Here is a 14,130-nt window from a genome sequence, read left to right on the forward strand (position 1 = left end):
AATACATACAATTTCATTAAATAAAATTAATTATTACACTAGGGACATGTCTCCAATATCCACTACTAAATCTACTAAAAAAATTTTTATCTACAACAACTGGTTAAACTTTTTAAAATAGTGAATTAAGCTACAAACACGATTATAATGGTAACCGCTTTAATTGGTAAAAACTCATAAGTTCGATCATTCAGTTGAAGCGATTCACAAGCAAACACCAGATCAAAAGAGCCATTTATTTTTGAATTTCAACATCGCTTATAATTATTTTGAAAAGCACAGAGTAATGGGTGAAACTGGTCTTTTCATAACTCGAAATCAAACTATTGCTTTGCAAAATGATTCACTGTTTTGAAGAACTCCAATCGAATAACGTACTGCGAATCATTTGATTTTGATCGAAACTTTGTGTATCATTTACATTGGGATTTTGGAGCGAGTTCATGAATCGTTTAAATAAGATCTGACCTTTGGAGCACAGATCATGAATCATTTAATTCAGATCAGGACTGGAGCAGATTGACGAGTCATTTGATTTAGGAATAGGAACGTCGGAGCGCATATCGCAAATACCCTCAACTCAGTACATAGTTGAAGCACCTTTACAGCCTCAAGTCTTTTTGGGTATGATGCATCTGCATTTGGCAATTATCTGCCATTCTTTGCCTCACCTTTTCACCTCTTAAGCTCTGTCAGCTTGGATGGGGGCTGGAAGACATTTTCTAGAGTCCTAGTTGTTCCAATCGTCTTCCATTATGGATAATGGAGGCTACATGCTTCTGTAAACCTTCAATGCAGCAGATTTTTTTTCTGAATTCTTCCCTAGATCATTTCCTTAACGCAAGTCTGTCACTGAGCTCTACAGTCAGTTATCTTGACCTCAGGACTTGGTTTAATGCATTGATGATATGCATTTTCAGCTGTTAGACCTTTTCTGAGAGGTGTGTGCCTTTTTAAATCATACTCAATTAAATGAATTTGCCACAGTTTAACTCCACTCGAAGTGTAGTAACATCTAGAAGCAATATGAATGCTCCTGAGCTAAATTTCGAGTGTCCCAGAAAAGGGTATGAATACTTATGCAACGGGATCTTTTCAGTTTTTTATTTTTAATAAATTTGCAAATTTGGTACAAACCTGTTTTGTGCTTTGTCATTATGGATTGGGAGTGTAGATTGATGTGGGGAAAAAAAGTAATTTGAAGCAGTATAATGCTGCAACAAAACAAAATGTGAAAAAAAAAATATTTTTAAATTAATTAAAATTAATTACTTTAGCAAGGCACTGTATTTGATTTAGATTGGAACTCCATGTATCACAAATCATTTGATTCAGATCGGGACTTGGAGCATGTTCACAAATAATTTAATCCAGATTGGGACTTCCTAGTCGGTCCGTGAAACTTTTAATTCAGATCGCAACCTCGGATCTAAATGTAAATTTTCCTCACATCAGGAGGACACATGTTTGAATAAAAAGGTGCAGGTTTCACTGCTTAAGGAGTAACAGAACTTTGGATAGTTTCCATATATTTGTCTAAACCGACTTTGAAGTGTCAACAGCCAGAAGTTACAGAAGCTACTGTTTTCCAGTGACACGAGTTCCTAGTATTTTCATGCACTATAAGCATTCATGAATGATCTGAATGAGTGTTATGCAGTCCATTTGTAGCATCAAATTAGACCGGTGATTCATTCTAGAACAGTTTCATGCAGCGAACACTACTAAAGGATATGAACACTAATGAATATGTAGACAGTAAAACACATCCCGACCTGTGGTAAATGAAGCAATAGTCTGGCCCGGGCGAGCGGAAATTTGAGTGAGTCAGACACAAAAGCAAATGATGTCAGAGAAATCCGACAAGGCAATTAAGACAAAGGCGGCCATAATTAAACAGGAAGTGCCTGCACGGGATTCTCCCGCACTGCTGTAAAGCCTTATTTTTAGTCCTGGAATACATCAGGAATCTTAAAAAGCTGGAAAAGCCACACGGTGCATATATGTTGAGCGATGAGATTGTCATGTGTAGCTTTGCAGCGCTGGAGCTTTATGACAGATGCCTGCGAGACCATTCATTATCTGGGTTTCATTACAGTTATTGAACTTTCACTTCCATGCGTCAGAGTCAAACTACTGGGCCTTAAATCCTGCGAGGTTCTTAATCAAAACCAGCCCGAACCTCCTCTCCGCCTGTCTTACAGCAAAAATGCCGTCTTCTCTCCAAACCTGCACCCTTCATCTCCGTCTCCCTTCGGTTCTGCTTCTCTCCCTTTTTCAGTTTTGGCCCTCAAACTTCTGGAAAAATGCACCCCCCTGAAGCGGCGCTCTCTAATCTGAGTCCAAAAGAAGTCATCAAAAAGCCCGCGGTTGACCCGTTTCCCTCCCTCTCCCCAAACCCTCCAGTACCTCGCCGAGCTCAGTCACCAGGAATGAAGCAAGGAATGGACACAGTATGTGCACAATATACAGCTGTATTAGGCTTATATGGCATTACAGAGAGGTTAAACGAGACTTGCTCAACTTCATTTATCAATATTTATTGAAGGGGGCATATAATGGGAAACATGATTCTCATTGCTGGGGTGGAAAAAAAGCCTGTTTTACAAAGTACATGGCAGCTTTGCTTTGCGAGTGCAACGATGCCTGCTACTGCTTCTGCTCAATCTAGCCTGTTAATGTAAATAAAATTTCATTTAAGACTTTAGCCAATGAAATTAAACTAAACTAAAATTAATACATTAAAATAAATAAATTGAACATATATATATTTTTATTTTATTATTATTTTATTATTTCTTAAATAAATAAATATTTATTATTTTTTGGGGGGGAGGGGTAAAAAAGCTTTAAATTTACGTGATAAATAAATAAATGAATAAATATTTATTATTATATATTTATAAAATAAATAAAAAAAATTATATATATATATTTTTTTTTTGGGGGGGGGGGGTAAAAAAGCTTTACATTTACATGATGTTATTTTTTTTCAAAGATAATTAAAAAATGTCTTACATTTTTTACAAACCAAGTTATCTATGTTAGCGATGTCACAAGGACAGCACATTTTATTTTAACGTAAATACAATATTTTTTTTAATAATTACTTAAAATTAATTAAATACTTGGAATTAATTATCAATTTTAAAGTATAATACATTCTGTATTATTATAACCTAACCCTAACTCAATTTGAAATTTTAGAATAAATACAATTGATTAACATTAATACTGAAAAACTGCATTCAAATATATAATATATAAAAATATATTTTATAACATATATGAAATATATTTTAAAACATTTACAGACTATTCGGCAATATTACAAGAACATGATTTTCATAATACTTACAATAAATAATGCAGATTTTATTGTAAATAATTTTACCTTTATTATTGCATTTACTAATTTTATTTGAAAAAAAAAACCTACAAAAAAAGTACAAAAAAAAAATATATACACACACACACACACACACACACACAATTTGTATTTTATTAAATTAATACAAATTAAAATAAATTAACTAACTTTTTAATTTTTTTTAATTTTTAACTTTTGAATTTTTGCTTTTTAATTACTTTTAATTAATTATACATTTATATAGTATCTTATTTTTTATAATAAATACAATTAAGGCAATTAATTTTGACAAATATTGAAAACAATAAAAAAATATTATTTAAAAAAGATAAGCAGTATCACAAAGACAGAAAATAGTTAAAAAATCTATCTATCTATCTATCTATCTATCTATCTATCTATATCTATATCTATATCTATATATATCTATATATATATATATTTACATAATTTTTTATTTATTAAATAAATATTTCTTATTTATTTTATTTGTTGTTGATTTATATCACAACCGTTTTTGCATTTACTGAAAAAGCGTTTTCTTTTTCCATTTTATTAGTCAGAAAAATAAAGAATGATTTTCCTCCCCTGTGAACATTTTATTTTTGAGATTCATTTTTTCTATATATAGATTAAATGCAGACTATGTAATAAATGTGTATTTGTTATAAAGAGAGAGATCAATTCAAAATTGTTTTTTCTTGCAAATGTTTTCATGAGCAGATTTTGAATGACTTGTATGTTTATGTTAAACACACAAGTGTATTCTTGTACGACTCCACTCTTGCAGTCACTTTTGATAAAAGCATTTCTAAATGTATGTAACCACAGATTAATCAATAAGAGTCAAAGTTAAAACCCAGATTGACAATCACAAAATGGCTACCAAAAAAAAAAAAGTTGTCCGATACTGTAATTCAGTGGGATAAATGGATTAGTCTCCATGGAGATGGCGGCGGGAGCTGTAGTATGGAGGTATCGCAGTCTTCACCCAAACAGATGGGCGGTGAGACGGCAGGGAGCAGATCAATATCCATGTGCTCTAGTGAACACAGGCCTCCCTTGTCTGCTGGATCCAAACCAGCCTGAGGGCCGCCACGGCCTCTCCTCTCTCTCTAACTCACTCACTGTCTTTGTCTTCCCTCAGAACTGACCGTTTTCTCACTGCGGACACTTACTGAATGGGATGCTTACGATCCCGAGGTCACGAAGAGACCGGAAAGACACTAAATGCTTTCTACAGCCGCACTCTGATTAATAATCTAACAGACGACAGTGAAGCCATCTTGAAACAACAATGAAAGAACCTCACAGAGTGTTAACTGATTTGCCTTCATGTGAGCTGGTAAATGTACCAACTGTTCTGGATGCGCTGAGATGCGACATGGACTGAGACAGCAGGGTAAAATTACAATAAAGAACAGTTAAAGGAATATTCTGGGGGTTTAAGTACATTTAAATGTACAACACAGAAAACTTTAAAAAGCAGCTTGTTATAAGAATCAAAATGTAAATGGACATACAAGATACTGAATAAGCCGCAATATTGTCAGTAAAGGTATTTACATGCAGAGTAAAAAGGGTTAAAGGGCAAAAATCTACATATTTATGACCTTTACCAGATAAAATAACAGAGACAAAGTACTGCACAAGGATAAACATTAAAAACTCAGTTTTAAAATACAGCCTATATATATATATATATATATATATATATATATATATATTTATTAATAATAATTTTTTTTTTTCAAAATAAAATAATTTATAAATAATTAAAACATATACATTAAGTATTTTAGATTTTTATAGTTTTGTTGTTGTTGAATATATATATATATATATATATACACACACTATAATGTAATTTTTATACATGTATATTGTAATATATATAAACGTCAAGTTTTTAAGCTTTATTTGTTGTTGAAATAAAATCACACACACATATGTGTGTGTAATTTTATTATATATGATTTTATTTCATAATAAATACAATAAACGATTTATAATTGATTAAGATTAATTCATTAATTTGAATTAACTATACCTTATTTATTGTCTTAAATTTGATAGTAAATACAACTGATTAAGACAAATATTGAGAAAAAAATATATATTAAAAAATCTAAAATATATAAAGACTATATTTAGGCAATTTTAAGGGGCAGGATATTTCTATAATAATTACAATAAACAACAGAGAATTTATTAAAAGTATTTAAACTTTATTTTAATTTATTATTTTATTTACTGTGGATAAAACACAATTGTATTAAAATAAAATGATAAAAATATAATTGATTAAAATATATTTTAAGTGTATTAGATGTTTATAGTTTGATTTGTTGTTGAATATATATACTATATGTATATTTTATTTCAAAATAAACACAATAAATAATATATATTAAAAAAAATAAAATAAAAAAAATAATATATATATATATATATATAAAATAAATGTCCAGTTAAGTTTTATTTGTTGTTGAAAAAGTCTCATCACACTCATTTTTTTATTTATTTTACCAGATAAAAAAAAATATTGTTTCAAACTATGGCAGATAAATAGATAGATAGATTCTTTTCAGAATTTTCTATTTGTCAAAGAATCCTGAAAAAAACATCTCATGGTTTCCACAAAAAATATTAATCAACTGTTATGAACATTGATAATAATCAGAAATGTTTTTTGAGCAGCAAATCAGCATATTATAATAATTTCCGAAGGACACTGAAGACTGGAGTAATGATGCTGAAAATTCAGCCTTGACATCACAGAAATAAATTACATTATAAAATATATATATAAAAAAAACTGTTATAATCAATAATATTTCAAATTTCTTACTGTATTTTTGATCAAATAAATAGGAGATTTCTACATTCAAGAAAAAAAAGTTGTAAAAAAGTTTTAAAAAGTTGTAAGTAAAAGAACACACTACTCCTAGATCAATTCAAACAAGCTCTAGCGCCATGACTGTTGAACACCATATAGAACTGACACTATGCAAATTGGGATGCTGCCAGAAAGTGTGATTGTACTGTAAAATTACAATAATAATTCACTCAAACCATAACGTCTGAGGCACTCTGCAGCGATAGTGTGGATAAGAGAGATTTTATGGTAAGATGGTTTGTTCACTGGGATGCTTGTGTGCTACTGTGGGGGCGTTCTTGGAGAGAGCATCTATGAGATGTTGCTGTGAGATTGCTCCAGGCCTGGGTTGAAAAGCCATGGCAGAAGGTCATTAGAATCTGGTTTCACATTAGCATGTGCTGAATGGGATTACCCAGCCAGAGGAGCTCAGAGGAGACCAACACACACACACACACACACACACACACACACACACACACACACACACACACACACACACACACACACATATATATGGATACTTACCCTACAGGCTTTACTGCTAACAGAGCAGCCATTAGCAGAACACTAGCAAACAGTCTCTCCTTCTCTGCCTGTCGGTTGCTGTTTCATTGTTATTTTTTTTCCTATGAGTTTCCGTCTGTCTGTGTATCCTCAGACTCCTCTGTCGGGCTCTCCTCTGTCTCATCACACTCATAAACACGCACACACACACACACACACACACACACACACACACACACACACACATAGAGAGAGAGAGTTGGAGCAAGGCTGGAGTCAAAATATTCACTGCATGACTAAAAATGGAGTCTCTGTTGACTGCAACACCTTCAGAGAAAAACTCCCTTAGGCTAAAACAACATCTACAGGGATTTTTTGATATAATAATCATGTTGTTTTTGTTTTGGACAGCTCTCCTGCAATCACAGCACTGATCAAAGGACTGTTAAGAAGATCACAATAAATTTATAGTTAAAAAAGAAGACTGATTTCCCCATATGTTATACGTAGTAATAATAATCTTTTTCATTTCTGTCATATAAATTTGATTAAAAATGATTTTATTTTTATATAATTTATTAAAGTTAATTAGAATTAATTATACCTAATATAGTATATTATAATTATTATTTAAAAATAAGTTAATATATTGTGTTATTTAATATATAATAGATAGATAAACAGATATAAATATATCAAGTTATATATTATAAACATAATATAACAAATATTATTAATTCATTAGTAATAATAAATAATAAAATAAGAATGATTACCAATTATAATATTATGATAGATATATACAGATATAAATATATCATTTTATATATTATAAACATAATATAACACAAATAATATTAATGCATTAATAATAAAAAATAAAATAATTATTATTACTAATCATAATATTATGACAAAAACATTAAGTTGATATATTGTAAGAAATATTATTACAATTGTATTGATAAAATTAATAATTATTACTATTAAAATAATATAAAGTTAGTTAAGTTGCATTAAATTATTTTACACATATTACTAATGTATTAATAATAATAATAATATTAATAATTATTACTATTACTACTAATAATATTATGATATAAAAATAAGTTATTAAATTAAATATTATATAATGATATATATCATGTTATATATTATACATAATACAATATCTAAAAATTGTACTAACATATAGCAATAATTATTACTATTAATATTATTATGATGGTATAAAAATAAGTTAATATATTGTATTAAATATATATATGTATATATATTACTTTTATATATAACTTATTACAATATATTAACTTATTTTATTATTAATAGCAATAATTATTACTGTATATACAATGACATTAATTAGTATAATAATACTATAATTGAACTATATTAAACTATATTAAACACAAAATGCATGCTTATGTTCATAATTGTTGTGAAAAAAAAAAAAAGGATTATTAATTATTAAATGTATCAAATTCCATACAAGTCCACCCTATTTCACGTATTTATTTATATTGCCCAATCAGCATCCAGGACCAGAACTATGCATTTTATAAGAAATCCTCAGACCTTCTGTCATCATGGACTTTAAGTCTTCATGCCTCAGCCACATTAAAGCAGTCGGTCTTAACCAGGCGATGCATGTTTGATCTGGTGTAAAGAGCAGTAGAAAACATCTCAGCATTTCTGCATGATATCACTGTTACCATCCTGCAAGAGTGATTCATCATCAAAAACACAAATCCAGGAACACTGCCAACAGGCTGAGCATCTGGGAAAACGTGCTCCCTCCTTTAAGCACAACTTAAGATTCCATTGATTTTCATGAGGGAAATAAAATCGCACTGGAGTTTAGAGGGCAAGTTTTATTGTTTTATCACCGGAATGAGTTCTGAGATTGAACAGAACTGGATTTAGAACTGAATTTCAAACAGCACACGAAGTCCCATGTAATAAGATACTCTTATGGCTAAATATCAAAAAGTCAAAATCAGAGATGAGATGCAGCATCAGTAATCATGCACATGTTATATTGTCTATAAATGACTATTTTTATGACCTGAGTGATCTGTTTTTCAGCGGAGTACATGCAGAGAAAGCACACCTCAACACTGCCCTCTACTGACAAACACATCATATCACAACAACCTTACACCAGCTTTTAAGTTAAGGCGAGACACTGCAGCTGAATAGGGTAAAAAAAAAAAAAGTTATCACCTTACTTACCCAGTTGATTGATTACACTGATAATTGCAAACATTTTTTGTATTACACGTTTTCTCAAATGTTAGGTTTAAATATGCAAATGAGGCATTATTTAATGAAATACAGTCAAACCCAAAATTATTCATACCCCTGGCAAATTCTGACTTAAAGTTACTTTTATTCAACCAGCAAGTTTTTTTTTTTTGACCAGAAATGACACAGGCTTCTCCCAAAAGATAATAAGATGATGTACAAGAGGCATCATTGAGGAAAAAAAAATATTTTTCAGCTTTTATTTACAATTTGAACAAAAAGTGGCATGTCCAAAATTATTCATACCCTTTGCAAACTGTCACAGTCTATGGGAAAATCCAAAGTTCTATACCATTCCAAATAGTCCAAGCTGTTCTAAAGCATCCTAATTACCCTGATTCATTGGGAGCAGTTGTTTTAATCAACTCAACAGGTGAAAAACAGAAGCTCTCTGCTGTTGGTTTGTGGACAGTCATGGCTAAGACAAAGGAGCTCACTGAGGACCTGCGGCTGCGCATTGTGGCTGCTCACAAGTCAGGAAAGGGCTATAAGACCATATCGAAATGTTTTGAAGTTCCAGTGGCTACAGTGCAAAGTATTATTAAAAAATACAAGACGTTCCGCACTGTGAAAAAAAATCACCCAAATGTGACACCTGTGCTGGCCAGGAGGATAGTGAGAGAGGTAAAAAAAGAATCCAAGCATCACCACCAAGGCCATCCTGATGAATCTGGGCTCTGCTGGTGGCAACATCTCAAGGCAGACAGTCCAACAGACACTGCACACCACTGGGTTCTACAAACGCAGACCAAGGAGGACACCACTGCTCCAGATAAAGCACACAAAAGCCCGCTTGGCCTTTGCAAATGCTCATCTGGACAAAGAAGAAGACTTCTGGTCTTCTGTTTTATGGTCAGATGAAACAAAAATTGAATTGTTTGGCCACAATCATGTATCCTTCATTTGGCGTAAAAAAGAAGCAGCCTTCAACCCTAAGAACACCATCCCCACTGTCAAACATTGTGGTGGGAACCTAATGTTTTGGGGGTGTTTTTAAGCCGGTGGACCAGGGAACCTAATCATAGTAAACAGCACCATGAATAATGAGCAATACATCAAAATTTTCAACAACAACATTAGGCAGTCTGCAGAGAAACTTGGCCTTGGGCACCAGTGGACATTTCAGCACGACAACGACCCAAAACACACAGCAAAAGTAGTGAAGAAATGTTAGCAGACAAAAACATTAACGTTTTGCAGTGGCCCAGCCAGAGTCCTGACTTAAATCCAATTGAGAATCTGTGGAGGCAGCTAAAGATCAGGGTGATGGCAAGGAGACCCTCCAACCTGAAAGAGTTGGAGCTCATCGCTAAAGATGAATGGGCAAAAATACCAGTGGAGACATGCAAAAAGCTGGTCGGCAATTACTGGAAGTGTCTGATTGCTGTAATAGCCAATAAAGGCTTTTCTATTGGTTATTGAGAAGCTTATGAATAATTTGACATGCCACTTTTTGTTCAAATGTAAATATAGGCTGAGAAATATTTTTTTCCACAATGATGCCTCTTGTACATTGTCTTATTATCTTTTGGGAGAAGCCTGTGTCATTTCCGGTCAAAAAAAAAAAAAAAAAAAAAAATTTTTTATTCAACCAGCAAGTTAAGTCAGAATTTTCCAGGGGTATGAATAATTTCGGCCTTGACTGTATGTGCTAATTTGCATACATTTCTAGTACAAAAATCTAAACACCGGATAAAGTAAGTTTCCACATTATTGTTTAATTTCTGACATATTAGAGTCAAAAGTTTTTACAAAGGGAATCTCATTTCGTCACGCCATAATTCCGAAAAAAAAAATTTGAACAGACAGGAAACACATTTTTTCCATTTTTGGCGGAAAAAATGTTGTATAAAAATCAAGCAAATTATATATGAACAAATCCCTCTGTAAAAACCTTCAGGAAATAGACGGGAATAAAAATTTAAAGTTTGGTGTGTGTACATGTTACTGAAGTGGAGATTTATGGCTCAGTGTAGAAAAAGTGTAGAAAAAGCTCATTTTGAAATAATATGCATTACAAAGATGCATTGTAATTAAAATCTATTGACACAAATAAATAAATTGCTATAAAATCAACACTTAACAGTGTTTTTTGGATGTTTTCTTTCCGCTAGTCTGAAAAAGGCCCAAAATCTCAAACTTGATAGGTGCATAAAAAAAATGCATTTTTGCCTGCAGTGTCTCCCCTTAACAGAGGTTGCATTATAAGAATTCACATTTTCCCTGATGACTTGAAATAAAACGGTTTAATATACTATGAAAACATTGAGAAGTCTAAAATAAACATTCGGTGAAACTAAACGGCAACTTGCTGATGTCAGATGAATATATTAGAAAAGATCACAACTCACATTTACATTGTAAACATCTATAAGGTTAAAAAAAAAGTTTTGGTGGATAAAAATAAACTACAATGATTACAAATAAATGAAATGGTCCCTTTGAATCACATTCATTCTTTAGTTTTTATATTATTTGCCACACAAATACATCAATAAACTACACTACTGTACATAATCATAAATTGCTTCAGTATGTCAAACAGTAATACAAACAAAACTACCTCTGAAGGAAATAAATAACGCTTCATTACCCAGTCTAAAAATAGCTGTGCATTTACTGGAACAGGCTACAGTAAGTTGGCTTCATTTTTTTATAAAACCTAAAACCTGTTGCAGTTTCATCTTTCTGCACGACTCCATTCGGCCGGCGGATCTCGAGGGCCTTTGGGTTTCTTTATGCGCGAGTTGAAACCTGAAGAGCAAGACGAACACAGATAATGTTAAAAATAACCAGAGGCACCTGAGAATACATTCATGTCCACATACATTAGCACTTAGACACACTTTTTTTGTTGGGAGTTACTGTATTCAAATATACACATTCTGTACTAATTTACATCCTCACATCATTCAAAACCTGTAAGACGTTCTTTCTTCTATGGAAAAAAAGTCTGTGATATTTGGACGACAGTTATGCTATAAATGACAAGTTTTGTTCCACAGAACAAAACTGAACCTAGCGCAGAGATTTTGACTGACAGGCGATCTGACCAATCATAATGGCGTTTTTGTCAGACAAACAAACCAGACAAGAGAGTGGATTAACATCGGTGGATCTGAACTTGAAAAATGGTGTGCATGTCTTTCCGTGGTTGAGAATAAAGTCAAAATTATGAGATAAAGTCACAATTACAAGAATAAAGTCGAAATAATTTGAGAATAAAGTCAAAATATTTTGAGAATAATTTGAGAATAAATAAATTCTTATTTCTTGTAATTTCTACTTCATTCTCAAATATTTCGACTTTATTGTAACATTTTGACTTACTACTGACTCAAAATATTTTGACTTTATTCTTGTAATGTTACTTTATTCTCAAAATATTTCGACTTTCTCGTAGTTTTGACTTTATTCTTGAAATACATTGACTTTATTCATATAATTTCGACCTTATTCTTAAAACATTTCCGCTTTATTAATTGTTACTTTATTCTTATGATTTCAACTTTATTTTCAAAATATTCCAACTTTTTTCTAGTAATTTTGACTTTATTCTCAAAATATTTTGTCTTTATTCTTGTAATTTTGACTTTATTCTTGTAATTTTGACTTTATTCTTGAAATATTTAGACTTTATTCTCATAATTTCGACTTTATTCACAAAATATTTTGACTTTATTCTTGTAATTTTGACTTTATTCTTGAAATATTTAGAGTTTATTCTCATAATTTTGACTTTATTCACAAAATATTTTGACTTTATTCTTGTAATTTTGACTTTATTCTTGAAATATTTAGACTTTATTCTCATAATTTCGACTTTATTCTCAAAATATTTTGTCTTTATTCTTGTAATTTTGACTTTATTCTTGAAATATTTAGACTTTATTCTCATAATTTCGACTTTATTCACAAAATATTCTTACTTTATTCTCACAATTTCAACCTTATTCTTGAAATATTTCGACTTTATTCTAGAAATTTTGACTTTATTCTTTAAATGTTAAACTTTTTCTTGAAATATTTCAACTTTTTTCATAATTTTGACTTTATTCTCAAAATATTTCGACTTTATTCTCATAATTTTTACTTTATTCTAGTAATTTCGACTTCATTCTTGTAATATTTTGACTTTATTCTCGTAATGTTCTTTTTTTTTTAACCTGGCACTAAAACTGTCATGATGAACACATTGGTTTACAGTGTAAACAGTTTTACCGTTTACTGTGCACTGTTATTCTTCTTGTTATTTCTCTATCTCGCCGGTAGACTTACTACTTACTTTTTGTCTGTCGATGCATTGTCAGTGTCCTCGTTGCTCTGTCAGTTTTTCGCTGCGTGACTACATGCTGTGTGTCGTGAGAGTGCTATAGCAACAGTAACTAAGTTGGGTGGGTTTCTGCAAAGAGCTTTAATATGGAAGATTAGAAGTTTGTCGTCTAACCCGAAATATGAGCAATAGTAATAGTGATGTTTGCCTTTGCCGGATATGGTAGCTCTTGAGGCCTAGAAACCACACTGTTGTCGCTTTTTTGTGGTTGTAAGTGTGTGTGGTGTAAAAAGCTCAGTTAGATCAGTTTATCTGTTGTAAGGCAGCAGTTTATTTATTTTCATTTACTAAATGACAAGTTAGCAGTTAACATGTGCACAAAAAGATTGATTTAGGCAGGCACTCGACTTTAAAACAAACTAGAAAACATAACAGCACACAGTTTTGTCCAAAGACTCATCAAAACCCATCCAAACCTAAATGTTCATCTGCTCTGTACTCTTGTTGTGTACAGAATTAAGATTTAGTGTGCATATGGCGTTACTCACCCAGGCTGCCCGGGGCAAATGGGCTGCTGGTGTCCTTGACAACACTAGACACATATTCATAATCCTCATCTGTAGATGATTGGCTCTCAGCTGCGAAAACATGTTTAACAACGTTTAGCAACTTCAAAACCAAACTCAGAATCTGAGAGTAAAACCAGCACTGATCTAACACTTCTTCCTGTTTACTGCTAGATAGTGTTTCACACTTATTTGGTCGATAAGGAGCCTCCGGGGAACTGAAGCGACT

At 31.7% G+C, this 14,130-nt stretch overlaps 1 protein-coding gene across 1 annotated transcript in view; it reads right to left on the reverse strand.

Moving 5' to 3' along the window:
* Positions 1–8,627: 8,627 nt before the first annotated feature.
* The window catches only part of ptpn18 (protein tyrosine phosphatase non-receptor type 18), a 45,995-nt gene continuing 40,492 nt past the window's right edge, over positions 8,628–14,130 (reverse strand). Inside the window, exons 16-17 of the mRNA XM_073819134.1 lie at positions 13,884–13,973; positions 8,628–11,816 (exon numbers count right to left, since the gene is read on the reverse strand). Of these exons, the coding sequence (XP_073675235.1) occupies positions 11,743–11,816; positions 13,884–13,973 (164 nt within the window). The 3' untranslated portion in view covers positions 8,628–11,742. The remainder of the gene's footprint in view (positions 11,817–13,883; positions 13,974–14,130) is intronic.

This window comes from Garra rufa, chromosome 15 (assembly GCF_049309525.1).
Source record: "Garra rufa chromosome 15, GarRuf1.0, whole genome shotgun sequence".
NCBI classification, from domain to species: Eukaryota; Metazoa; Chordata; class Actinopteri; order Cypriniformes; family Cyprinidae; genus Garra; species Garra rufa.